The 26,668-nt window shown below is 47.0% G+C and overlaps 1 protein-coding gene across 1 annotated transcript in view; it reads right to left on the bottom strand.

Moving 5' to 3' along the window:
• The window catches only part of LOC144819900 (solute carrier family 46 member 2-like), a 149,429-nt gene that overhangs the window by 31,616 nt on the left and 91,145 nt on the right, over window positions 1–26,668 (bottom strand). The window contains exons 2-3 of the mRNA XM_078677608.1: window positions 17,717–17,800; window positions 2,847–3,003 (exon numbers count right to left, since the gene is read on the bottom strand). Coding sequence (XP_078533734.1) covers window positions 2,847–3,003; window positions 17,717–17,800 — 241 coding nt within the window. The remainder of the gene's footprint in view (window positions 1–2,846; window positions 3,004–17,716; window positions 17,801–26,668) is intronic.

The following is a 26,668-nucleotide window of genomic DNA, read 5'->3' as shown; positions in this document are numbered from 1 at the left end:
CTCTGGAGCCACTTCGCTGCATAATGGATTCGGACACTTGAACATTTAGCATGTAAGACATATTGGAGGAGATATGGAATGGTGCAAGGCATGAAGATGGAAATAGGGCATGAGACTTGTAGGAGTAATGGAAAAATAATTCCAGAACAAAACAAACATTGTCACTACCTATTTTGAAAAAAGTAGCCAATATGAGTAATGGGGCGAGTGGAAGGTCTTACATCAGAAATATGTGATTTATGTCAATTCATTCTCTCTGGGCCAGGCAAACCAGCCAAGGACTGCACCTTTAGAAACAGTGCCAAGGTCACTGTGTTACAACTCTGCACCGCCCCTCTGACTCTATCAAAATCCTTTGCAGAGCCCATTGTGCATTCTACAAATCGGAACATTTCATGTTTTCTAAAAACAATTCCCAACTACACCTTTCCCAGGATCCTGTAATCACCCTCTGGAAGGCCTCTATAAATACCTTGCTGCAATAACACTAGGCAGTGTGCCCTGCTTTTTCCAGCTTCAGTTGTTTATGGTCTGGCAGACAATTATGTGAGCATCACTAGAGAGAGGCTTTGGCTCCGCCCACATGCTGCGAGCCAGGAGTACATGTTTTGATTGGTCAGATGTGGAGAGCTTCCACAAAAAGTGCTTGCCCTCCACAAAGCTGTAATCAATTTGTTTATTTATACAGCTGCCCGAGCTTCAACTTTCAGAGACACACACATAACATTATAATGCTATACATGTCTTAGATAACTAGATAATGTATGGTGTTTTTCTCTGGCAGCAGCACAGATGGGAGGAGAAGAGTTATTAGCCTACATGGTAGTTTAGATCACCCTTGATAGTGCAACTGTCACCTGACCTGTTAACCTACACCAATATTATTCTACAGTTCTTTGCTTCCACAAAAATACTAATCCGTTCACATACTATTTACTTGTAATGCTTCCCATTACCATACATTTCTTTAAAGCCAGCTAAATTGCCATTGCCGATGCTTGTTGCTAATTAAAGGCCATAGACACAGCTCTTTACACCATTACCCTTTCCAATAGCGCCTTCTCTCTTTTTACAATGTAAAATATACCACTTCTGAAGTCAACTTGGCACGCCACAGATTTTGACTCAAGTGAATATCCGCCAGCCCAAACAGCAACTACAGGGGAACAGACGTCCAGCCAAGAACAGAGCCACGTGACAATTAATAATAACCTTGGGGACTGGAGACAACATCTTCACTTCAGGGGAAGACACACAGTAATTTCAACTGATTTCTCTGTTAAATGATACATGAAGTAGTAGTCCTAGAGAGAATCTCAGCTAGAAACAGAGTAAGGATCTATAGTTGGGCCCAGCACATCACACCCCTAACTAGCTCTAGAAAGAGATCACAAAAGAAGCCATGATATGTATTGTCTGTCCCAAATTCATTGACCAGAACAAGAAAGCTGCTGCCAACTTTTTCTATGTGGTCTTTGAGGAGGTTCTCTGATGCTTAAAAATAAGGGGTTTGCTCAAGCCAAACCTGCTCTATTTTATCTAAAAAAATTAGATTCACCACTAATAATGTTCAGTGTCGCAAATTTCCTGGTAGCTGCCTTTCGCCTTAAAAAACGTACCGGAAACAGTTAATATAACAACATTGGCGACAATTTATGGAATCATTGAAAAATTGCTGCATTTTTTAAAAACTTGTAAATATTTTAATTGTTCAATTTTAACAGCGACTTCAACTCAATGTAACCGTACCCCCTGATTATGCATTTTGTACTTGTGTGCTTTTTATGGTTTGTTATGAACCGAAATAAAGTTGTTTTGAACATTTGATGAAGAATTAAAAAAAATAGTTGGGACTATCATGCCTTTTACAGTATACTTTCCCAAATATGTAGGCAAACGCGATACGTTTTAGTGGCATTTCTAACACAGCAATCATGAAATATTCCAATATATATCATGGTGTGGTAAACAACTCTGATCTCTCGCCAGGTGTTGGGAGAATGGGGTTACCTACCAAGAACACTTGGTCGATTAACTTTTAAAGAGGTAGTAAAACAGAGAGCCGGTCCAAATTTGACCAGGCAAATCCAGGATATTGTACCTCTGCTCTGAGGAATTCTCCCCATGATAATTTTAAAGGAATGCAGCCAAAAATGAATTTTAAGGCACCATTTTCAAATGGTGTTGCGGAAAATCAATAGTTTTTTTTTTATCAGGCAGTACAGATGGGGATTTTATGACATATTGCATTACTGTTTTAGTATGCCAAATATGTCTAATACTGCCCAGTTTGGGCAGCCAAGTTCAGTCCCTAGGACAAGTTGGTAAATATTGAGATAAAAAGGTGTAATTCTAGTTGAATTTCTCTAACGATTGATTAAAAAGAAATAGCTTTTACAAGCAGTGTAAATAATCTAGGTACATAATATACAATATTAGGAAATGGAGTTTTAAGCCGGCAGTCCTACTTTAGTATCTGGGAACAAGGGTGATTTCAGTATTCTTCTTCTGAGTTCCAATACATTTCTTGTCCTAAAATATGGCTCCAGTCTTCTTTTCCAAGGATGGAGTAAGAAATTGTTGAAGTGCTTGCAAAGACATAGTGACATTGATAAATAATATAACTGATCAATACATGAGCCCTGAAGAAGCTTGGTAGAAGAAGCAGCACATAATGTGTGTTGATGAGAGGATGCTGGTGTGGAAATAACAGGCGGGGGCCTAAAGATGACCAGTTTAATTCAGCCAGTTATGGTCAGCATAACATTTTGCCATTATCACCCCAATGAAGGATGAAATTGTCCTTGTTTAGAAACATAATTGTAGCACAGTAAATTAGCTCTTACCTGATTGGGATGATACTTATAATGCCGATGGCGAATGATAATAGGAAACAGAACCCGCTGAACCATTCCAGCGTCGCTTGATAAATCTTGTTGTACGCTGTCGAAGTGATTACTCCTGAGATTGTCAGTGATAACTGTAGCACGACAAAGATTTTGCCTGTGAGGAAGATAGAGGGACATGAAAAGGTATTATTTAGAGCACTGTGTCCCAAACTGTGGGTCGCAGGCTGATTATTGGTTGGTCGGGAACGTCTGAGCAATAAACAAAGATGTCTTTAAATTCTGTCTTTATCTCGTCACATTTGCTGTGTTTAAATGTCAGTGGTCAAATGTCAAACTATGTCTTCTGACAAGCCGCTGCTTATTCTTTTCACATGGCATTGGTGTTCACTTTTCTTTCTCGGACTACAAAGTCAGAAGAGTTTAAAGTGAATATTGGACAGTCTTAGGATGTCGCTTTTTGCAACTCACAACAAAGTGGAAATTATCTGTAAACCAACTGTATAAATTTAGCAGTTAGCAAATCATAAATGAAGTACATTTTTGGGTAATTCTGAAATGTGCAGGAAACAGAGATTTCAATAGGATGAAAACAAATAGTCACTTTAACAGGTGATGCACAAATGATAAATATTCACAAAAAACCTAATTTCCACACAATTTCATTTGTGTGCTGTCTAGTTTTATCAGTAAGACTACATGTCTGTTCAAACTTAGTGGGCATTTCATTTGAAAATATGCTGTCTATAAATGACTGTAAGTTTTGGGTGCTGCCTCAGATTTAGGATTTCTAGTAAATCTGGAGCAGTGTCAAATAATCATGGATGTTGCTGTTAATTCCCCCTGCAACACCCACTGCACGCCCTTTCAACGCAGAAAACTGCGTTAAAGGGAACAATATTCACGAGGCAGCATTATGCCAAAAAAAGTGACTTATTGCTGTCTCGTAGTAATGGAGCAGGCTCCTGCGCCACGGAACGTCACAAAAAGTGATGTTCCAGCGGCGCAGGGGGCCTCATAATAAGGCCCACAGTTCCCACCTTTGATGCCATGGATACGCTGTCCTTTAAAGCTTGCATTTCTCTCACCACAGCAAGTAATTATGCCTGGTCTATATATGTGATATTCATTTTTCTGTACTACTGCTTTTCTGTGATTTTTATAGTTTTTTTTTAATTAATTTGTAATGTCCAGCTTCAGAGTCTCTGCACGATTTTACTTATTACTCTACTTGTGAAAAGAAATACATTATTATATCACTATGTAGCGTCACAGAAGCTATCCATGCAGTGCAAACGGTGCACAAACTGTTATTTCGGGCAACATTCACTTCTACGGAAGACCGCAAACTTCACCAAGTTAACAAGTTTTACATTTTCAATCATTTATGAGGGAAATTTATTTTTTCAACAATTTCAGTTGCAAGCAGTACACTCACAGTTAAAAAGTCTGTATACATTTACAATTGTCCATAGAAAAACAATGCAAAAGTGAAACTTGCAGGGATGAAGCCTGCATATGTTTGCCACTGTGCATAGAAAAGAACTCCGCAAAAGATAGTTATTTAAAAAATATCTGCATAACATTTCCAATCATGCAAGGTTTTTTAAATGTTTTTATTAAAAAAAACTCAGCAAAACATACAGTTGTATAGAAAATGCCTATATATTTTACCATCAAACAACATTTTTTAAATGTTTTTTTTTTTAAATACAGAACTTTTATTAATCTTTTACGGTCACGAGGTGGTTAACAGTGGACATGGCACAGAAGCAGTACATTGTATAACAAGCCCATATTGTGACTATGGAAAACCCAGAACATATATATACAAATAACAATTGCTCTCCCAGACATTTAAACATAAATACATTGGGTCAGAAACTCAGCCACTTCCCCCACACTCGCCCATGCATTCGGGCAGCCCATCGCCTCAAATACCACCCGTTCCTGTTGGGCACCCCATGCCACCTTTGTGAAAGGGTTGGGAGGGAGGGCCTCAGTCATTTCGCCACAACATCATGCTTGAAATGTTTTAAAACTTTTCTGCATAGTATACTAACGAATGTCACAGCAGGTTACTTATCAAACCTTTTCAGTGTATAATACGCTCATCTTCTAATACTTAAAAATCAGAAAAAAAAGAAACAATATATAATAATAAAAGACAAAAAGTAGAAATAGTGTGCAATTTGTGTCAATCCATTGGGAATACATTCATACATTGTGGCCAGGCGTTTCTTTTTCTTGTTGGCTAGGAGCATGGTCTTGCTACCAGTTTTTACAATACTTGGTTAAAGCACACATGCCACATGTTTATTTTCCCACCATACTACTAGTTATCAGTACCATGACTACTACTATTATTATTATTAGCAAGCCCCAGGTTTGTGCCATGTCCTTGCTGCCTGTTCTAGCTCACCGAGCTCTTATTGTAATTTCTTCGGCTTCTGCCCAACGAGCAATCTCAGCCACCAAGCTTGCTGTCAATGGGACCATACTGGATTTCCAAGCCTTTGCTATTTTTTTCCCGGCTCATATCTTGGCCAGGTCGATGAATCTGCACTCGACTCTGCTCTTCTTTGTGTGCACTATTAGGCCAGGGATACCGATCCAAGGGGAGAGCCAGCCTTCTTTATCCGCAACTCCAGTCCAATCCATTGCTGTATTCCAAAAAGAGGCTTCCCGGGCAAATCCATACCAAGTGGTAGAAATTAGCATTTTCATCATTGCACCTGGGGCCTCTAGAACCAGGGTCATGCACATTCTGGTTGTAATTAGGCATCCGGTATTTTTAATGTATATAAATGAACAGCAGAAACTTGAATCACACTTTTCTAGACACGCAGGCCACATATTCTCTCTCCACATCCCAGTCATCTTTTTAGGTCAGTTTCCCACTTCATCTTCATCTCTCGCAACTCTGCACAATCCCTGCGCTAGGTGGCCATATATAACTGGGTCACCACAGCCTCCCTCCTCCCAGCGAAAGAATCAGTTTGGGAGCCTCACGCACTGAGGACTGAGTATTCAAAACCCTGGTGTGACATTAGTTGCTAGTCAAAGCTATACATTAAAATGGTTTTACTGAAGGTCATAGGTATGCCTAGTCTGCTTGAATGTAAGGAGCTGGTTTCAAACACATTTCCTACTGCCAGGATTCCTGCACCTGTCCACACCACCTTGTTGGCTCCTTGATTCCGCAGTTTAAACCCTGGCAGCCATCTCAAGGGCAGTTCTGGGGCATATGCCTTTTCTTCTTCTTAAGAGTGCAACACATCTCCACCAACAGATGCATGCTGCTTCGACCAGTTTGGCAAGAGTGGGGTTGCTATTGAAAAATGCCAGGGATTATGTGCTAGCGCCCTCTCAATGTATTTCGGGGCATATTATCTAGGGACGGCGATAAATAACGCAAAGCGCGCTTAACGCTTTTTTATTTATCGGCGTCCATCGCTGGAATTTATTGCCCTGGTAGTGGGTTAACAACGCGTTTCTCCAGGGCGATAAAAATTCCAGCGATAGCAGGGAAATCACAGTATTGCAGGGAACATTGCTGGTTTTCCAGCGATGTTCCCTGCAAAACGACGATAACCTTGCAGATACGACCCTGTGGTCGTATCAGCATAATTCACCCCAATGTTATGGATAGGTAAGTCTGCATTTTAGCAGATGTTTGTTTTTGGCGAAAACAGCGGGTTTCTCCAAAAACGTCTGCTTAAATGCTGGGGCAGCCTTGTAATTATTGCGATGTGCACATCAGTGATATTTGCAAGGTTGCACTGCCCAGTGACGCCCACTTTGCATCTCATTAAAGATACAAAGTGAGGCGTCGGGTAAAAGGGTGCTAAAATGCGCTAATGCATGTTAGCACCCACTTGTAAATAGGGCGAAAAGATTATCTCCGCTTTTTTGGCTTTTAAAGCCAAAAAAGCTAAGATAATGCCCTTGTTAATATGCTCTATTGTCTTGTGTGTATAGCATCTCACCGTCAGTAGCCTTCACGCTGGTATCCTGATTTGTCGCCCTTGTGCACCCTATGCGTGTATTCCCTAAAGTCTAGCCATATCATCTTTTCTAATAACTTAGCATGGCTATCTCTGTGCGCCACAAGAGCTGTTGCTATGTTATGATCATGAGCCAGCCTAATCTCAATATCTCTTAGTACTTTCTTCTGTGCTAGTGCTTCGCTTGCTAAGGAAGCTCATATGCAAAATTGGGGTGGGACTGGGCTGTAGGGCAAGCAGGCATTTCCCAGCGGGCTGGTCTTGCAGTTCAGTGTGTGGGTTGTTTTTAGCTATTTGTGGGACTATTTTATGGTCTGCCAGGTTGGTTTTTATCGTTAATTTCACCGATATTACATCAAATATTGCCTGCAACAATCTCAAATCCATGCAGTATTCCATACCTTGCAAAAAACACCTGCACAGCATGTCTTTACAAATTCAAACCTGCTCCAGTTTGCAGACATCGGCAGCTTTTTTAGCGGTCTAATTCAGTAATGGTGGCCGCATTTGTTTTGGAGCCTGGGCCTATTATCTATCTTGAAAGCCCTCGATTCAAACCCTATAGCTCTCACCCAACCAGCATTTTCCTCACAGTAATTCATTATGGTATGAAATGCAATGCCTTTGAACAATTGGTCTTGCAGCATTGTGGGGTAGCAATTTCCGAGATAGAATATTAGTGAGAGATCTACCTCAAGCCACTGACGGGAATAAAACAGAGTGATCAGACATTGTAATAATCAGGTTGTCCACACTGCAGAACCTACCCACAAGCTGGACTGTGATCAAAAAAAGAATTCAAATCAACAGAAAAAGAGGGAACTGCCCACCACAGGTGCAGGGATCTCTCCAAGCATCGTGCACACCCACCTCGGCATCCATTCTTTGAAATCATGCGCTAATTTAGATACAGGTGACCCGTGTAAGATGCCCAGCATGACATCCATAATACAGTTGAAATTACCTCCCCAAATCGTGGGCATTAAAGGTTCCAGCTGCAGTGGGGTCATACATTTAGTCAGCCTACTCAATAACATTACATTTAGTGCATACAAGCAGATCGGAGTGTGAGGGTCATCATCAAGCTTACCCTGCACCGGCACATTCCTGCCCTTCAGGTCTTTGTCTGTAGTGGTGCAAACAACAGGGACGCATGGGATCATCCATATGAAAACCCCTCTAGCAGAAGATGAAACATTGCCTTCTTCTTTTCCTTAATGTATATATGGTGTACCACCTTAGAAGGGCTTGTAATTCCGCGTGTTTTATGGTATACGTTTGTATTATGTGCCCTGTCGTGGTGAGCTGTGGTTTCACTATTCTCTCAGAGTCATTAGGTTGCTCTTGCCTCATTGTCCATTTAGGGCTAGGGCCTGATATTCTGCACCCTCCCTGGGCACTGCTTCAATGAGCTTCACCCAACATTTCCCACAAACATTTTACAACATAGATCCAAGCTAACCAAAGAATGGAGGCTTCACGATAAGTCACAAAGAAGGTGTGGGAATGATACATTAGAGGCTGGAGAAGTGCGCATTGAGATTACAACCAGCTTATGAAGGTACAAGCTGCTTCTGCCTTCAAAGCAATATCTACACTTGTCTACCACAAATTCAGTGAAGGGGGTAAGAAATGGAATCAATGGAAATAAAACGATTGGGCTTTACCTGTTGCAAGCGATGTCTGCTGATCCCTAATCATCTACGGTTAAATGTTCAAGATTTCTGTTACCGGGAGAGGATAACATCTCAGCAGCTTGCACGCACGTTTAGTTCAGATGAGTTCATCCACATTTATCGGGGTGACATGCGGGCAAGCAGTAGGTCAGTGATGGAATCCCACCACAGTTCAATCAATCCCTGGAGATCTTGAGTCAGAATCGTTAGTCTGTTTATTCGACAAATTTAGCAAAACAGCTCTCGGGAGTCAAACACCTCTACTCTGCATTTGGTTGGCTCAGTTGGGGTTGGTCTCCTGTACCTTCTCCTGTGCTTGGCATTTGTCAGTCTGCGCCATTTCCACAATTGATTTGTGTTATATGATTGTAGTGTATGCCTCAGCTCCCAGGGAAGGTCACCACTTTGCATCTAGTCAAAAGGAGGAGGTGGTGGAGCAGCTTTCAATAGAGTCCCCCGACTCGCCAGTCCCCTTTCTGAAGACACTTCTTCCCAGTCAGCAGACTAGGCACCGCTCATTCAATTTCTCACCTCGGTCCACTATGCAGATCTAATACAAGTTGAATTGTTTCTGCCACCTATCTGTCAGTCAATGCATCATCTTTTTATTTGGCTTAATCCTGGCTTCTACCCCCCACCACCACCTTCAGTGTTGCTTGGGCACCCCAGTCAAATGACCTACTGGTTGTGCGTTCTTACTACCATATCCAGGGGCTAGGGAAACACAGCGTCTGGGAACAAATGGTCTTCCTTTTCACAGCAGAACCCACACCGATAAATCCTTCATCAACACCATGTGGCAGCCATCTCTCAGTCCACAATTCATACACCAGTTACTATGTCCGGCCATGGTCAGCCAGGCCCTGATTTGACACAGTAGCTCTCTAGTACTGTAGTGGGCTTATCCTCCATCTGATCTCAATTTCTCATTTGCGTACCTCCTTTTCCGGATTCTCCATAATGTGTACATATTTAGATTTAGAAGCCACTTCACATACAACTTTAATCTGAAACCATGCAGTATTTTAGTTTACAAGGTTAACAAAGACTCTAACCACTTTTTACACTTGAATAAATGTGGATCCCAGAATTGAAGCCATCCAACCAGATACTTGATGTCCAAAGCAATAACACAACCTTCCATTTTGTGCTCTTTGTTCCTCGCCTTCTGTAGTCCGACATTCCTCTTTCTCGCTTTGCAACCATGGCATACTATTTACGAAACAAGGGTCAACAGTTATGATAACTCTTTGGTATTTGTTGAAAGTGAGGCTTTTTAAGCCTCACCTGCAGACAGGTTAAGAGCCTGTAGTTGAATACCAATTGTGGACAATGCCCATACTTATAGTGGGTTTTGGGTCACCCCATTCAATCCCATTGGTTGGTTCGCGTCAATCTTATTTGCTTGCTTCTTATTGGATGGGTTTCCTTTCCCTTCTTGTGTTTGTCCCCACGCTAGAACGTAGATTCTTTACAGTCCTTTTGACTGTCTGACATGCATTGTTCCACTGCTTACATTTGGAGAACTACTTTTTTCTTTCAGCACTCTATGGCAGCATTTGCATTTTCTTGCTCTCTCGTGTGCATATGCATGCATCATCACACTACGGCTTTTGTGGATACATTACACATACTTGACCATGCACGATGATGCAAGTGAACGGAATACATCACCGTGCTATTTTTGATTACATTCCGCCATGGTAAATAAGCATCTTTGTTTTTTTGTTGCTCATGTGAAACAGCATTGGCAAAATCACATGAACAATTAATGCAACGCCTTTGAAAGGCAAGACCTATTGGCTTTGCAAATATGGTTTAAATTCCAGATCAATTTTTTATTCATATTCTTTATTGACTCAGTAAGAGACACAGAAATCACCTCACAAGGTACAATTCACAATACAAAAACCATCTTTACGTCAAACTTAAAGGACCGCTCGCGTTGATAGAGTAGTCACTCACCAATACTTTCCAAAATATCTTTAACTATAATTTCTCATTGGAAATACATGGAAAACTTTTCAAAAGTGAGAAGCTAGACCTATATTTATCCTGTGAATATCTATCTCTGCAAGTAAAAGATCAGAATGCTACTGTGAGTCTCCCAATTCTCTGGTAATCTAAAACCCACAGTGTGTCTTAGATAAGGGTACTTCCTATAATTTGGCAGATCATACCTTGTTTTATCTGTAGAATTCATTGTGTGTAATCACAGACGACTTATCTGTGGGTCTTAAAGGCGATGTTGTTCACAAATGGTAAAGGGGTGTGGAGATGGGAGTCGCATGCAGATCAGAGCGGTGCCCCATTAACAACAGTGTATGTACAATTGTCTGTACATGCACTAACTGTTACATTTAGCACATGCTCAGCAGGCAGACGTGAAGCAGACACAATCCACAGCTCTGTAATCCTATAGGCAGTGCTTAATTTGAGCCAGTGGTTTCCAGTGCTGAGAACCAGCACTTAATTGTTAACACCAACGCTTGTGACAGTCTGCCACAAGGTGGCGATGTCTGGCTAATTTAGAGATGACCACAACAACAGTTAATTTTTAAATCAATATACATTAAAAATGACTATTCCCTGTCACCCAAGCCATTCTTTTAGCTTTGTGGACCTGGATTAGTCCGAATTCTCACACTTGTAGTAGTCTGATGGCTAGTAGTTGTGTTGTTATGATCTTTGGCAGCAGCGCATGGGCAATGTGTGGTGTAAACTGCAGTGGCCGTCTGACAAGAGCCCTGGCACTTATGTATTTTTTTTTTATACAAACTAAGCACTGGCTAAAGGCTTCCACATAAACCACTGGAGATGCCCCTGATGGCCACACACACCGAGTATGAGTCCAGTCCCATTGGCCTTCCATGGCCGGATTGCATACATTCTCACAGTGCAACCTCTACTGCACTGTCATAGCCTGTGCACACAAAGCCTGGTTTGGATAGGGCAACGTACCCCACCCCATTGGGGGTTAGGGATCTCTGAGCGTTCCTGGAACTCTCTGTGCCATCTCCAAGAAGGTACTCTCTCTTAGGTGTGTTAAAACTAGTTCTAATCCCTGGTTAGTTATGTGCAGTCAAAGTTCTCTGAGCCTTTTAGTTTCATGCCTGTGTGGGTTTCGCAGAATATCTTCAAGGGCAGAGGGATCCCCTCAGTTAAACCAGAGCACGCTGCTTACAAATGAGCAAGCACGCTCTTTTTAATGCATGCCCACATTCTGTGCAAGGGAAGGAACCATGTGGCCACATTACACAATATGCGCATTTTCATTGTTTGCGCCGGGTGCACCTTTAAAAAGGTGCACCCGGCATAAACAATGAAAGTGTGCTCTATTACGATGAAAACCTCTGCCCTGGGGGCAGATGCATATTCAAGTGAAAAATGGAACACCAACTTTACAGCCGTTCTGTGGTTTGAACCAGTGTGCACTTTTGAAGGGGATTAGAGATCTCCTTGCAGGTGGGTGCAGTCAGTTACTGCACCCGGCTGCAAGGGGATGTGGTCTGGGCAGTCCATGGGACCCCCTGTCCCCCACCAGAGGGATGCCATCTGGGGGCGCACTCCCAGTATGCCACCTTCTAGGAGGTAGAAGGTTGCGCACTGTGAGTGCGCCCCTTGAGAGCTTCTTGGCCTCTGCGCTTGTGTCTGTAATATAGCGCAGAGGCAAAGGGATTCCCTGATTTGCATGGGGAATGTGAATTAGGGAACGCCCCCTGCAGATGTGCTATTGGCATTACAGAAGGGGGTGCACAAGTGTCTGTGGCCCCTTCTGTAATACCAAAGTGCCCCGGGGCGCACAAAGCGGTCGCAAACACCAGTTACGCCCCAAGATTCTTTCTGTATACGGCCCCATAAAGCCATCTTCTACTATCTGCACGCCCTACAGGCCAAACCCCTGGAGAGGCATTTTCACATGAGGACCTGGATAAGCAAATCAGCCCCTAATCTCTGTGTACCCGTGAGACACCTAGACGTACACTCCATGTGTATATATATATATATATATATCCGTTCACCACACCTACTGATCGGCTCTGGACGCCAGTCCAACAACGCAGGTACAGACCACAACAACGCTTCAAAATCCTTTCACTGGTAGTTTTATTGCTCCCTTGTCTCCAGCATGACGCGTTTCGGCTACAACACGGTAGCCTTGATCACATGACCAGAGGAACCAATGCTAGTGCTTAAATACAGTGCAAATACAGATTGACGCCACGTCAGCAGTAATCAACATAAAAGACATACTTTCAATTACTCTCCGAGAAAATAATGATAAATGAATAAATAAATTTGATCTTGTTAAAATACATGATTCATCTATATACAATTCATAAAAATATCCTACCATAAATGGTACATCGGAGGCAAATTTTACAACTCATGTAAACTCAATTATGAACAGTCTTATGAAAAATTGCTGATCCGAACATTGACCAATGGCTAAATCTGGAAAAAAAAGTGCAAGTGCAAACCTTAATACAGTGCAAATCGTGCAAAATATAATACAGTGCAATTCCTAATCAAAGATTAGGACTCAAACATTTAAAAAAAAGCAGGTCGGACGGCACGTAAAACCCTTGATTATGAGGGTTATATGACATGGGGCCCAATAATTCTAACCAAATACATGGCACGGGAGAAATGGTACGACACACTTGAAACATTGTGGCACAGTGCCTTAATTATAACAATCTTAAATGCCAGGATTAGAAACTCTCCATCAACAGCACAGCTGAAACTATAAACCCAGATGGCTGAAAATGAGATGGATCAAAATACCGAGACCATACCAAATGAACTAATCAGAGGACAGGGACACTATATACTCCAACCAACTATATAGCTACGGTCTAAACTAATGCTGGAGTAAGACAAAGTGAACACCAGGAAAACCATATGATGACATAAATGAGAACATTGGGAGGAACATACATTGTCTCTAAGGATATCAAAACAGGAGATTCACAGCACAGTGATAAAACGCATAATCATAGAAAACAGTGTAAATCCTCCCCTGTATTCATCCCATTCGGGATCCTGGTGTCTAAAAGTAAAATATATTTACTTTCAAGTTGTCTAAGGGTTTTCTCCCAATTGCCTCCCCTGATGTTCTTGGGTACAGCATCAAGGATGAAGTATTGAAGGTCATTTAAGTTCTTGTTGTGGACCAATTCGAAGTGGCGAGCCACAGGGTAATTTGTATCTGAGTTGACTATGGCTCTAAGGTGCTGCAGGATACGGTTAAAAGCCTGTAATTTGGTGCTACCAATGGAATTGAGTCCACAAGTACATTGGAGCACATAACCGCAAAATCAGTACGACAGGTGAAATGATTCCTGATCTTGATGGGTTTAGAGTCAAATGCAGAATGGAATTCACTGGTATTAATACCAAACTTGCATGCTCTGCATGAGATGCACTTGAAAAAACCACATTTATCTGACAACCAGTTGGTTTTGGAAATTACCTCTGGACTTGATTTAACCAAGGCGTCCCTCATTGAGGGAGCTCTTTTAAAGACAACAGAGGGTTCATCTGGTATCAGAGGAGCTAAACTGATGTCGGTTTTAAGTAGCGGCCAGTGTTTTTTCAGTATCCCTCTTACCTTCCTCTCATCACCATTAAAGGTAGTTATCAAACTGATGTTGCTGCCGGAATCCACCTCCTTAACACTACTGGCTAACTGGGTGGAATTGGCTGAGATTGAGGCAAGGTAGTTCTCTCTGTTAAATTCATTAGCCCTGTTTCTAGCTTCTTGTAGCAGAGAGGGCTGATAGCCACGGCCACAGAATCTTGTGAATGCATCATTCTGACACCTCTCCAAATCTACCTCAGAACTACAGATCCTGCGCATCCTCAAATATTCGCCATAAGGGATACTTCTAATGAGGTGGTTGGGATGCGAACTGCTAGCATGCAGTGTCGCATTACCCGCTGTTACTTTTCTATGAAGTCTAGTCTGAAGTGTACCCTCAGAAACATAGATTTCTACATCGAGGAATTGGATCTTTTTAGTGCTGATTTGTGAGGTGAATTGTAGATTAAGTTGGTTCTCATTAATTTTATTCACAAACTCTGTGGCTGATTCCACCGAACCATTCCAAATCATGCAGATATCATCTATGAAGCGCCAAAAGTGTACAATACAATTAGGGAAAGAGCTGGCGAGAGTGCCCATGAGGACATGCTCCTCCCACCACCCTACATGTAAACATGCATAGGTAGGGGAGAGGAATGCCCCCATAGCCACCCCTCTCAACTGCTGATAAACTTTATGTATATATATATATATCACATATCCAAGGAATTGGAAGGTCTCCAGCCCGCCTCGCAACACGGACGACGCCTGGCTGCTGCAGCGCAGCTTGTGACTTCACGAGGAGGCAGGTTCACTGTAACTCTGTCTCACGGCCTGACGGACTTCTACAATCGAGGCTGGCGCGTAGTGGGGACTAAAGGAAGCCTGAGGGTTCACCAACAAGCAGGGAAGTACCACTTTTGACACCCCGTACCTGAACTTTCTATCAACTTGTCCTTTTTGTATTTATACTCCACACTCACCAAAACACAATATTTACCATGGAACAATGCTTTCTGGGGACTGCAGTTCATTCCTGTCTGCAGTGGTCACCTGACCGTTTGTTTTTGGTGCAACCGACTCCTACCAATAGGAGTGATGGAGGCAAGTTTAAGAAGGAGGGGTCAAGCACAAACCCTGTTACTAGCGGCATCTGAGGAAGGCAACTTAGCCGAAATGCATCATGCCCGTTTTTTTTCCCGATTAAAGGCTTTCCGAAATTCCCCCATGTGGCCTCTTAACTTCTTTCACTGAAGGGGTTGGTGTTAATATATATATATCCATCAAAAGAGAGCCCAACATGGAGGAGTCACAACAGCAGGTGAGTAATGCTTCTTTATTGGCAGTTTGCAGAGTACAGGGAAAGACTCGTGCTGCATCAATTCTCCTCTACATCCGACGCGTTTCACGCTTGAGGCAGCGTTTCATCAGGGATTTGGGATTTTGCAGGCAACTGACGGCACTTCCTTTTAAACACCTAATAACGATTACAGTCCGCCTCAGAGGGCGTCGCCACTCCCGTGGCATCATGGTACTTGTGGTGCTAATTGCTTTCCAAGTGGACCGAGTGCCATCAGTTTTCTCAATTCTGCATAGTATTTCCACAGTGGGTTGCAGGTGAAGTCGTCTCCTCGTAACTGCTCTTTATAAACCACCAACACGCTCCTGCTCCTATCGCGGTTCCATGACATTTGAAATCGCAGGTCCGTAAGTACACAGCGGGACTCCTCCGCGACCTAGGCTTGGCCGCTACATATCCATCAACACAAGAAGCATTACTCACCTGCTGTTGTGACTCCTCCATGTTGGGCTCTCTTTTGATGGATATGTAGAGTCCCGCTGTGTACTTACGAGGAGACGACTTCACCTGCAACCCACTGTGGAAATACTATGCAGAATTGAGAAAACTGATGGCACTCGGTCCACTTGGAAAGCAATTAGCACCACAAGTACCATGATGCCACGGGAGTCTTTCCCTGTACTCTGCAAACTGCCAATAAAGAAGCCTTACTCACCTGCTGTTGTGACTCCTCCATGTTGGGCTCTCTTTTGATGGATATATATATATATATATATATATATATATATATATATATATATATACACACTAGCAGCCCGTCCCGACGTTGTCCGGGTATGAAATAGAATGTGTGTATTCAGATACGGTCATTCGCGTGTTCCCCCTCTTGAGGCCCAGCTGCAGCCCTGGTTGATGTTAGCAGGCGCCTGTCCCCCCGCTTGAGGCCCAGCTGCAGCCCTGGTTGATGTTAGCAGGCGCATGTAATAAGTGTAGTGATCCGCCGCCTGAGCCCGGCTACAGTCCTGGCTGATGTTAGCAGGCGCATGTAATTTGGTTTAATGTGATAGTTCAGTAACAGCGCGCATGAGAGGCTGCAGTAATTGTCCCCGCAGACACGCTCAGTCGTGTGTGCCACCGCTTGAGGGCCAGCTGTTCTTATTTTTTTATGACCCACACCGACGCTCTTCGGCCCCGAGTGCTTTTTAGGCGCACCCAGGCCAAGCCACACACTGCGTTCGGCCCTTTCAGACGCACCCAGGCCAAGGCACACACTGCAGCGTTTGTCACGGTCCCAGCGAGCCCCTTGATGCGGCGTAATTACGACTCACATGGCATGAAGGGCGAAACGTACCACACGCCCCCAGCGTTTGTCACGCCCTCAGCACACGCCCACAGCAGAGCGCAGATACGCCCACAAGGGCCACGGTTCTTTTACCTTTTAAATGTATATGGTGGCTGTCTGCATAGCCTATGTCCTTCTGCTGCAACTGCCCTTTCCAACGCTGTATTGGGTGTTGTGATTGGTGCTGTGGTTAGTGAGATTACCCGCCTCAAAGGTTTGGGCTCTCTCTTTATAATATTAGTATGGATATATACCTGAACCTCAATTAATCTCATCAGGTGTTTTACAATGTATGAAATTAGGCACACTTCTCATTAGATTAGTCAGAGAAAATTCACAGATCGATTCATATTGCTTTATACCGAAGGGATAAAGTTACAATTGCTGACATTTTACCTTTTTCATTTAAGTGCCTCTCTGAAATCACAATTGTGCTGGCTGTAAGTGTGATCCTTCCAACCCCCTGCACCCAACTGACCGCTTGTTCTCTTCAATTTTAAACTAGAACAAATGAGGAGCTACATCTTTGGTCAATATATAGGAAGTTGTTCTTAGAAAGCAACCAGTTTGCCAGCACTGTACACTAAAAGAAACACACACTTTGTTTGCAATTGAAAAGTTATTTCTAAGCAAACTAACCTCAAGGTACTTTGGTTCTTTTCCAGCACTGTTGGCAGAATTAGCAGCAGGAATCTTTGACAAACATGTACTTTAGAAACTCCGCCCAGATAAATATAATAATTATTTTAGAAATACCGCCAAGATAAATACACTTGTTTGTTAGAAATACCTCCAAGATAAATACATTTGTTTTTAAAATACACAATGTGGCATTTCGAGTGAGTGAAGATGAGCCAGCCCATATAACAAACCATAAGCACCCATTTTATTATGGTACCCCAGTCCACCATCCATTCCTCCATATGTAACATTTAAAAACAAAGGTAAGGGCACTCACCATAAGAGGAACCTTTGACTTGCTTTGAAAGTGAAGATCTGATGGTAGGATGAGGAATTATGGAAAACAGCATCACAGCACGAGCTACAGAGAAACACACAATTATGACAATTAATCATCTGTTAATTTCATAAAAAGAGCTCAATGCACATGCTGTTTTCATTCAAATGTATATATGTTTTGGTCTTTATCATCGTAAAAAGTCCTAGAATCTTAATTTAACAATGCCCCTTACTTTTCTGTAATGTACTTGTGGGTTCGTTAGCATGTATTGATATTAGTAACAGAGTCTAGTAATATGTCTAAGATATTGGATCTTTTTTTACTGCCAATGCTTTTCAGAAAAAAACATCATGATGAAAAGACTTGGCTTATTACCAAATGTTATTAATGCAAACTATATAATTAATACAATTTACACTTGTATTCCTCAAAATCATGTTAAAAGGGATATAATTTGCTTAACATTAACTACTTTTTTGTCATCTAGACTTATACATACTTATTCTACAATTCTTCAGAATGAGATTGCCAAACCTTCCCGAACACCTTCTAATATCAATGTCCTTCTTTTATTCCATTCTTGTTATTTTTTTCGTGCTTTTGTTCAGTCATTTTTTTAAACTTGACACAGACCCACATAAAGTAGCTTTTCTGTCATCTAATCATATAATTGACTCTTTCCTCTCAGTTCCCTTCTCCTTTTTCCTGCTATTCTTCTCTTACTACATCGTTTTCTTCTGGTTAATTTCAATACATTTTTATGTTATGATGTCCTTCCTACGTAATGGTTCATTGCATAATGTATTCGTTATTGATATCCTAACTATACTAAGTACTGAAAATGCAGATTTGTGATGTCATCTTTTCCTTTCGTTTAATTGCTTATCTTGAGGTTTCAATTATTGATGGCACTTCCCATATGAGGCTATTTATTCTTTTTTTTGGTTTAAAAAGTGAAATACAAAGTGATTGTCAAACTTTAAACAAGGATAATTGATTATTCCATACGAAATTTAGCCCAATCTGAACCTCATGCAATCCTCCATTTTAACACATTAGGTAAAAAACACTAGAGCTGGGGTGGTGGAGGCGCCGCCTCCGAAACCCTACCCACATGTAACTTCATTTATTTAGAGTGGTCCACCATCTTAGCAGACTTTTCTCAAGAAGTAGCTCCCAATTCTATTCTAAGAGCTACTTCAGGGTTTGCAAAAAACAAAACTAGTATACCTCACACAAATAGGAGTTCTTTCAGCACATGGGGAAGATTTCTGGACTTTTCATGTTGGAGACAACCGCGGTTCACTTGCCAGGAAAAACGTTTTTGGGAATCCTGTTGAATGGGCTAACCTAGCTAGGTGGCCCAGCCAACACTCTTCTCACCTGCATTCGATCGGCCCAAAGAGTTGATCCCAATGCTCCATTATTGTTGGCTTTGTCGTCCGGAAAATCATCATGTCGCATATTTTTAAATGAGGTGGCAGATACGAGATGGACCCAGGGGACAGCTGACAAACTTTGGCAGCATTGCCACCCACCTATAAATAAAGTCCTATGCATTTTAATTGTGATAAGGCTTACACTGCTGCCTGTGGAAAGGTTGGCTACCCCTCAAAGGGAGAGATGAGGGACACAAAAAGATAACAATTAAGAGGTGACACTTGGTGACAAATCAGAGCATGCATTTCCTTAGACCGCGAATTAGAATATCTCAGCAATGATGTCCTTGCCATGTACCTCTGCAAGGTGTGGGCATAGAATGTAGAACAGCAGCAATGGAGGCTGTTGTTATACACAGACAAGAGACTGGATGGCTTACCCGATTAAAGATCTTTTGAGAAGTGTCATAGAGGAAGCTACACTTGATTGCTGCTAAACACCACTATGTCGAATGAGTATGGCACACCAAGCCCAGGTCGTTGCAAGATAGTAATTGTACTAAATTTAAGACTTTTCATCTGGCCTGGAAAAAGCCTTTACCTAACGGGCTACCTTAAAAGTCCAAGATTCTAAATCATCTAACCCACAAAACTGGAGACCCCAGCAGAAATGAAACCAGGCCCAACAGGTTCATGAATGGAACCTCAAACCCAAAGACCTATTGATCTGACAAGATACAGAACGGCCAGTCAGCAATGCGCTCATACCATGCAGGTGAATTCTACAGGCGGGAAGAAAATGAACAAAACTTGGGTATTAGAAGAAAAGTCAGGCGAGTAACAAGTCCTGTGCAACCTAACATATTCAAGATATTATAGCTGTGAGTTCCTTCAGATGCGAAATCAGTAACAATAACATCTCAGTCTTGATTGAACAATTGCACCGCAAAAAGGGAAAGGATGTGGCCTAATGATCTGAGCTGCTCACATTGGAGCAGGTGGGAACCAGGTTCACATCTCGGCGTCAACATCTTGGGATTCTGGGCAAATCACTTAATCGCCCGTGCCTACAGTTCAACGCCTTGAGACCCTCACGGGTGATTTGCTGTGTTTTACAAATCATGGATTATAAAAAAAAATATGAAAAATCAATTTGCAGATATTAAAGCAATGCTAAAATGTAAAGGAAATACAGAGGAGCACACATGAAGGTAGAATATGAAAACCAATTGTGGGAGCTTAACAGATGTCCACATACAGGAACAGCTATCGCGCAGGAAACGTAAACAAAACTTTGAAAGAAATTACACAGCATACTGTGACTCCTTGGTCAATAAATCAATGTACAGTACTACGTAAAGCTTGCTTAAGTCATGAAGTGCCTCACAGCTATACTGAGGGACCAGTGACTGGAACCCTAATCCAGCTGGACCAGGTCAAATAAAAAACCCAGAAAGGCTAGCATCTTTCAAAAGAGTAACTTGGGTGAAGTGGAGACAGAGAGACACTTACTTTTATCCTGCCGAATGTACAAATGCATTTGCAACACTTATTTCCGCATTTTAGTAAGGAAAAAGCTGATGTCTTGCGAGAAACGTCGCAGCCAAAACTTTGCCTCACATTTTAAGAAATCATGCATACAGGAGAAGAAACAAGGTAGGCTCAGCAACGTGGGAAGTGGGCTAATACAAACGAGCCCCGGGAGAATGGGGATTTGGGGGGGTGGCCGACCAGCGGAAGGCTCTCCCCCCCCCCCCCCCCCGGGGAAGTTTGGGGCACCAGGGGGGGGGGGGGAGGTAGTTTGTCACACGGGGCTTCCCGTAGCTGGGGCTGTTTGGGCTCCTTGGGCTCTTTGGGCTTGTTTTGGGCTGGTCCCATTATATAGTGGCCATTTTGTGTCACTGCACACTGTTTGGTGGTGCAGTGAAAAAGCAGCCAGGGGTCTGTAGGCGGCTTTTTGTGAGACTTATTTACCTGTCTTGGAATAAACGCGGGCTTCACTGCGAAATTCATTTTGGAAGTTGTGCGGAGTTTTTTGGTGCCCAGGCGGAGGTAGCTTTGGTGGGATGGCGGCGTGTTCAGATCCGCGGGTGGCCGAGGCTTTGCTGCTGTTGAGCGAGGCGGGCCGCATGGACATCGTGCGGCCCGACCTCCAGGTAAGGCCGCAGCGGCGCGCTGCCAACGGCGCCGCTGCAGCGGTTGTCGCATGTGAGTCGCCGCGGTCACGGCCGCGGCCGGCTCAGCGAGGCGGGAGGGGGGGCGGAGGGGTGAAGGGCGGGAGACTGCGCACGGAGGCAGCGCCGCGTGCGAGGGCAAAGGGAGGTGCCACGAGGGCAGGGCGGAGGGGTAAGAGGCGAGCGTTGGACTTCGTGGAGGAGGTGGGGGGCAGGGGGGAGGGGCGGCTCGTGAGGCAGTGCCAGAGATGGTGGAGCAGGGGGGGGGTGGGGGCGACGGCGGGGGCCCAGGTGGGGGCACCGGGGGAGGGTGGGGGGAGTGGGGTGGGGGGTGGCGGGCCGGGGGGCTGAGGATGGTGATGGGACGGTGGGGAGGGGGGGCGCGGCGCGGGAGGGGCAGGGGGCCGAGGCGGGAAGAGCAGGGTGGGCTGCAGGGGGGGGATGGGGGTGCGGGGGGGCGGTTTTCCCGTTATTGATTGACGAAACGGATGTGGAGGAGGGTGGGGGGGAGGGGGTGGCGGACACAGAGCTAGATTGGGGTTCATCCTCCTCGGAGGAGGGAGGGGGCATGGTGGGTCCGAGCAGGCAGGTGACGGCGGGGGAGGGGTGGGGGGGGCCAAGCAGAGGGGTGTGGCAGGCCAGGGGTGCTTGGGGGGCGAGCAGAGAAGGAGGGGTGGGCTGGGGGAGGGGGTCGGTTGGGGTGGTGGAGGGAGGTGTGGGGGAGCGGGGGATTTACGGCGAGGGGGAGGGGAGCGGGGGTGCGGCAGGGGGGGGCCTGGGGGGGGCGGGGTGCGGGCCGAGTTGGGGTTTCAGGGGGTGGGGAGGGCCGGGGGCTGGACTTGGGAGGGGGGTTGGGGCCTTGGTGGTGGGGGGGGATCCCGTCACGGCGCGGAGGTCACTCGGCAGGATGGGGGCGGCACTGGGATGGGGGTGCGGGGGAGGGGGAGGCGCATAGGGGGGAAGGGGGGTCTTTTCACCCTGGCATGCTGGACTCCACCTTTTTTCCTTGGCAGGAGCTGTTTGCGAGGCGCTCGGGTGAGCAGCATGCGGCTCCAACCCACCGAGAGGATGGGCCGGCTCTGTCTGGTGCGGGCGGCCGAGCTCCAGCGAGGGACCTGGCTCATGACCACGGCGAATGGAGGCGGGATTCGTCTCCGCCGGCCCCTCCCCGAAGGGTCGTTACGGCCGCCGGGAGTAGGGGAGTGAGGATGGATGTGCATACTTCTGATTGGACTGCGAGTGTGGCGGATGGGAGTGGGAGTGTGGACTTGGTGGATTTGATGCGGGTGTGTCGGGAGAGAGCGGGTTTGAGCCGGCTGGAACCTCAAGTGGGGGGCCGGGGTGGTGTGGAGCCGGCTGATGGAGAGTCGGAGGAGGAAGGGGAGATTCGGGAGGACGGGGGGTCTTGTAATGTTGTTAGCAGTGTATTACAGGTGCCGGCAAGGAGAGAAGTGCCCAGGGTGACGGCCCCCTCAGCTCCACTGGTTAGGCGGCGGGATCCGGCAAGGACGCCGACCTTGACGCCAGGTAAGGCGGGAGACGGAGCGGGGACTGGCAAGCGGCGCTGTGTTCATGTTTCAGTGGGGACGGGGGGCGAAGGGGAAGATGGGTGGCGGCTGGTGCGAGGACGGTACGTGCAGGACGCTGGAGTGGGCACGGACGGCGCGGCGACGGGTGGAGACGGGTCAGGCGCGGGCGGCGGGTCAGCGGCGGTTGGAGAGAAAGAGCGGGCGGGGGGAAGGAGAGTTGCGTGGTGCCGGTGCGTAAGTTACCGTACATGGGGCTGACTAAGCGGCTGGGGGCGCACCTTTCGGCGGCGATGAAGGAAAAGATATGGAAATGGGAGTACATTGACATTTTGAAGCTTCTCCATAGGGAGTTGACGTCCAAGGAGGGGTCGAAGGAAGAAGAGCAGGAGTTAGCTAGGCGCCCAAAGGTGCCCCTGACACTGGACAACTGGTCAGCGGCTTTCCTCATATACGCGAGCGTGTATTGCGAGAAGTTTCCGTACCGGTCCGCCGCGCTGTTCAAGAACATGGATGTAGTGCGGAGGGCACAGGTGACTTACGGCGGGTTCGCGTGGTCACACTACGACGAGGAATTGCGGGCGCGCATGGCGGCGGACCAGGAGGCGCAATGGGGGGAGCTGGATTCGGATCTGTATCAGCAGACGATGGGCGGGGCCAAGTTTGGCCGCACCATTTACACGGCAAGCGGTTTGCCCCTGGTGCCGCCCCCCTTTGCAGCCCGCCCCACCCGTGGGGGGGTGGGGCAGGGAGACTCTGGCAGCCAGGCCACGGTCAGGGCATGCTGGGACTTCAATAGAGGAGCCTGCGGGCGGGCGGCATGCCGTTTCCGGCATGAGTGCTCGACATGCGGACGACGGCACCCAGTGGTGCGGTGTTGGGGGCTCGGGGGCCCTCAGGGGCTGCAGCCCGCGCAGGGAGGTGCCCCAGCCAGAGGGGGACAGGGTGGTGGGAGGGGGGTAGCCAGAGGGGGGGAGCCGGAGCTTTGGGCAAAGGCTCGTACGCCGGTTAGGATCGAGCGGATGGAGCCCTGGCTGGCGGCATATCCGCGGGCGGAGGATGCGACAGTACTGCGGCGTGGTTTTCGGGAGGGGTTTAGGCTGGGCTATGAGGGCCCTCGGATTGGTCGCTGGGCGGACAATCTGAAGTCCGTGAACGCGCACAAGGGCATTGTGCGAGAGAAACTGTTCAAAGAAGTCAGAGAAGGTCGGATGGCGGGCCCTTTCACGGAACCGCCGTAGCCGGGCCTGATCATCTCCCCCATCGGGGTGGTGCCCAAGAAGGAGGAGGGGCAGTTCCGACTGATACAGCACTTGTCTTGGCCGGAAGGAGAGTCGGTCAATGCCTACATTTCGGCGGAATTGGCGTCGGTGACTTACTCGTCGGTGGACGTGGCGCGGAGGCTCGTTTCGGCGGCGGGAAGGGGCGCGCTGATGGCAAAATGCAATGTCAAGTCGGCTTTCCGACTCCTTCCGGTGCACCCGGCGGATCACTAGTTGTTAGGGATCCAGTTCCAGGGACTCATATTTGTGGACAAGGCGCTGCCGATGGGGTGCTCCATTTCGTGTGTGCTATTTGAGCGTTTTAGTTCTTTCCTGCAGTGGGTTTTTTCCAGGCGCACAGGCTCGGAGTCAGTGACGCACTATCTGGATGATTTCTTGCTGGTGGGAACTGCCAGGAGCGGCGGACTGTCAGCGGCAGCTGGATGGTTTGGCCTGGTTGATGGGGGAATTTGGGGTTCCCCTGGCGCCAGAGAAGACGTGCGGTCCCAGTACGGTGTTGTCCTTTCTCGGTATCGAGCTCGACTCGGTCGCCATGGAAGCGCGCCTGCCGGAAGACAAGAGGTCAGCGATGCTGCTTCTGGTGGATGGGATGTTGGCAAAGAGGAAGGTGACGGTGAGAGAGGTGCAGGTGCTGTTGGGGCATTTGAATTTTGCGTGCCGCGTGGTGCGGGCGGTCCGAACGTTTTGCCGGTGTTTGGGTTTGGCGTTGTCCGGTTTGACCTTGCCTCCTCACCATGTGCGCCTCTCGGCGGGGATGAAGGAGGATCTGCGCATGTGGCGGGCGTTTTTGGAACGGTTCAATGGAGTACCCATGGCGCCGGCGGAGGACTGGGAGTGGGACGTCACCATGTACTCGGATGCTACGGGCGTCGGAGGTTTTGGTCTGTATTGGGAGGGAAAGTGGTGTGCGGAGCAGTGGCAGGAGCACTGGCAGGCAAGCGGGAGGAGCGTTGCGTTTTTGGAGTTGTTCCCTTTGGTGGTGGCGGTCACGGTGTGGTCGGGGGCGCTGGCGCACAAGCGCGTGCTGTTTTGAGTGGACAACGTGGCCGTCGTGCAGGTGGTGAACAGGCAGTCGGCCCGGGACCCGCAGGTGCTCAAATTGATGAGGGTGTTTGTTTTCCGTTGCTTAGAGAATGACATCCTGTTTCAGGCGCGCCACGATCCAGGGGTGGACAATGACATTGCGGATGCTTTGTCTCGTTCACAGTGGGAGAGGTTCCATGGGCTAGCCACGGCGGCGGAGGAAGGCCAGGACGCCGGTGCTGGAGGACCTGTGGTCGGTGGGCGAGGCCGGGTCTTTCAGTTGGTGAAGACGTCGGTAGCGGTGTCCACGTGGAAGGCACACGAGCAAGCGTGGGAGGAATTTCTGCAGTCCGGTGAGGAGCGGGGACCGGTGGCGGCGCGAGGAACAGGTGGTAAGGTTCATGCTGGCACTCATGGACAGAGGTTTGTCGCGGGTGTCGATTGCGGACAAGTTGTCGGCGGTGGCTTTCATGGGTAAGTTGTGGTGGGGTTACCCTCCGTCGGCGGGGGAATTGGGGACCCGGCTGCTGGAGGGGTGGGCAAGAGAGAGGGGTGCGGTGGTGCGGCCGCGACGTCCCATCACGGTTCAGTTACTGGAAGGAGTCATTGGCGCGCTCCCGGCGGTGTGCAGGGATGAGGGCGAGGTGGTGCGTTTTTCTACCTTGATGTCCTGGCTGTTCTTTGGAGCGTTTCGGGTGTCGGAATTGCTGGGCGCAAAGGGGTGGCGGGGGGTGTTGTGGGAGGATGTGGAGTTGCGAGCACAGGAGGTGGCGGTGCGTTTGCATCGCTCGAAGACGCACCAGCGGGGGGTCGGGACCAGGGTGGTACTGGGCCCAGGCGGCAGGGAGGGGGTGTGCCCGGCGGCGTGGGGGAGGCGGTTGATGGCAGGCCGCGGCGAGACGGTGGGGGAGGTTTTTGGTCGAGATGGGGGTGACGGAGTTACAGTGGCTCAGGCGTTGGGGGTTCTGCGACGCGCCCTGCGGTTCATGGGTTAGGTCCCGCTGGCTTTCGGGACGCATTCCTTCCGGATCGGGGCGGCACCGGAGGCGGCACGGAGGGTTTGGGGTAAGGAGGAGATTCAGAGGCTGGGACGGTGGAAGGCGGATTGTTACCGGACGTATGTGCGGTTGAGGGAGGCGGATGGGGTGTTGTAACAGTGTTTCCCGATTTTGATATGTGTGTCTTTACAGGAGCTGTGGCGGGGCCGGAGGTGGCTGTTTTGAATTTATATATTGTGGGACACTCATTCGTCAAGAGGGCAGAACAGGCGGAGTGGGACAGGCATCGGACACTCAATTTGGGATTGGATGCGGGGCTGTACCGTTGTCATTGGAGGGGAAAAGGGGGTAGGCGTTGGCATGAGTTGTTGCCATTGTTGAACACGGTGGTGAGAGGGGGGGTGTGCCCGGATGTGGTGGTGATTCATCTGGGCGAAAATGATTTGGTGCAGTGCAAGGGGCTGGCGTTGCTCAAGCAAATGAAGAGGGACCTGAGGGAAATTAAGAAGCAATGGGCTGGCTGTCATGTTATCTGGTCCGAGTTCATTCCCAGGCGGGTTTGGAGG

The sequence above is a fragment of the Lissotriton helveticus genome, chromosome 2_1, assembly GCF_964261635.1.
Source record: "Lissotriton helveticus chromosome 2_1, aLisHel1.1, whole genome shotgun sequence".
Taxonomy (NCBI): Eukaryota; Metazoa; Chordata; class Amphibia; order Caudata; family Salamandridae; genus Lissotriton; species Lissotriton helveticus.
This window is presented reverse-complemented; position numbering and strand designations above follow the sequence as displayed.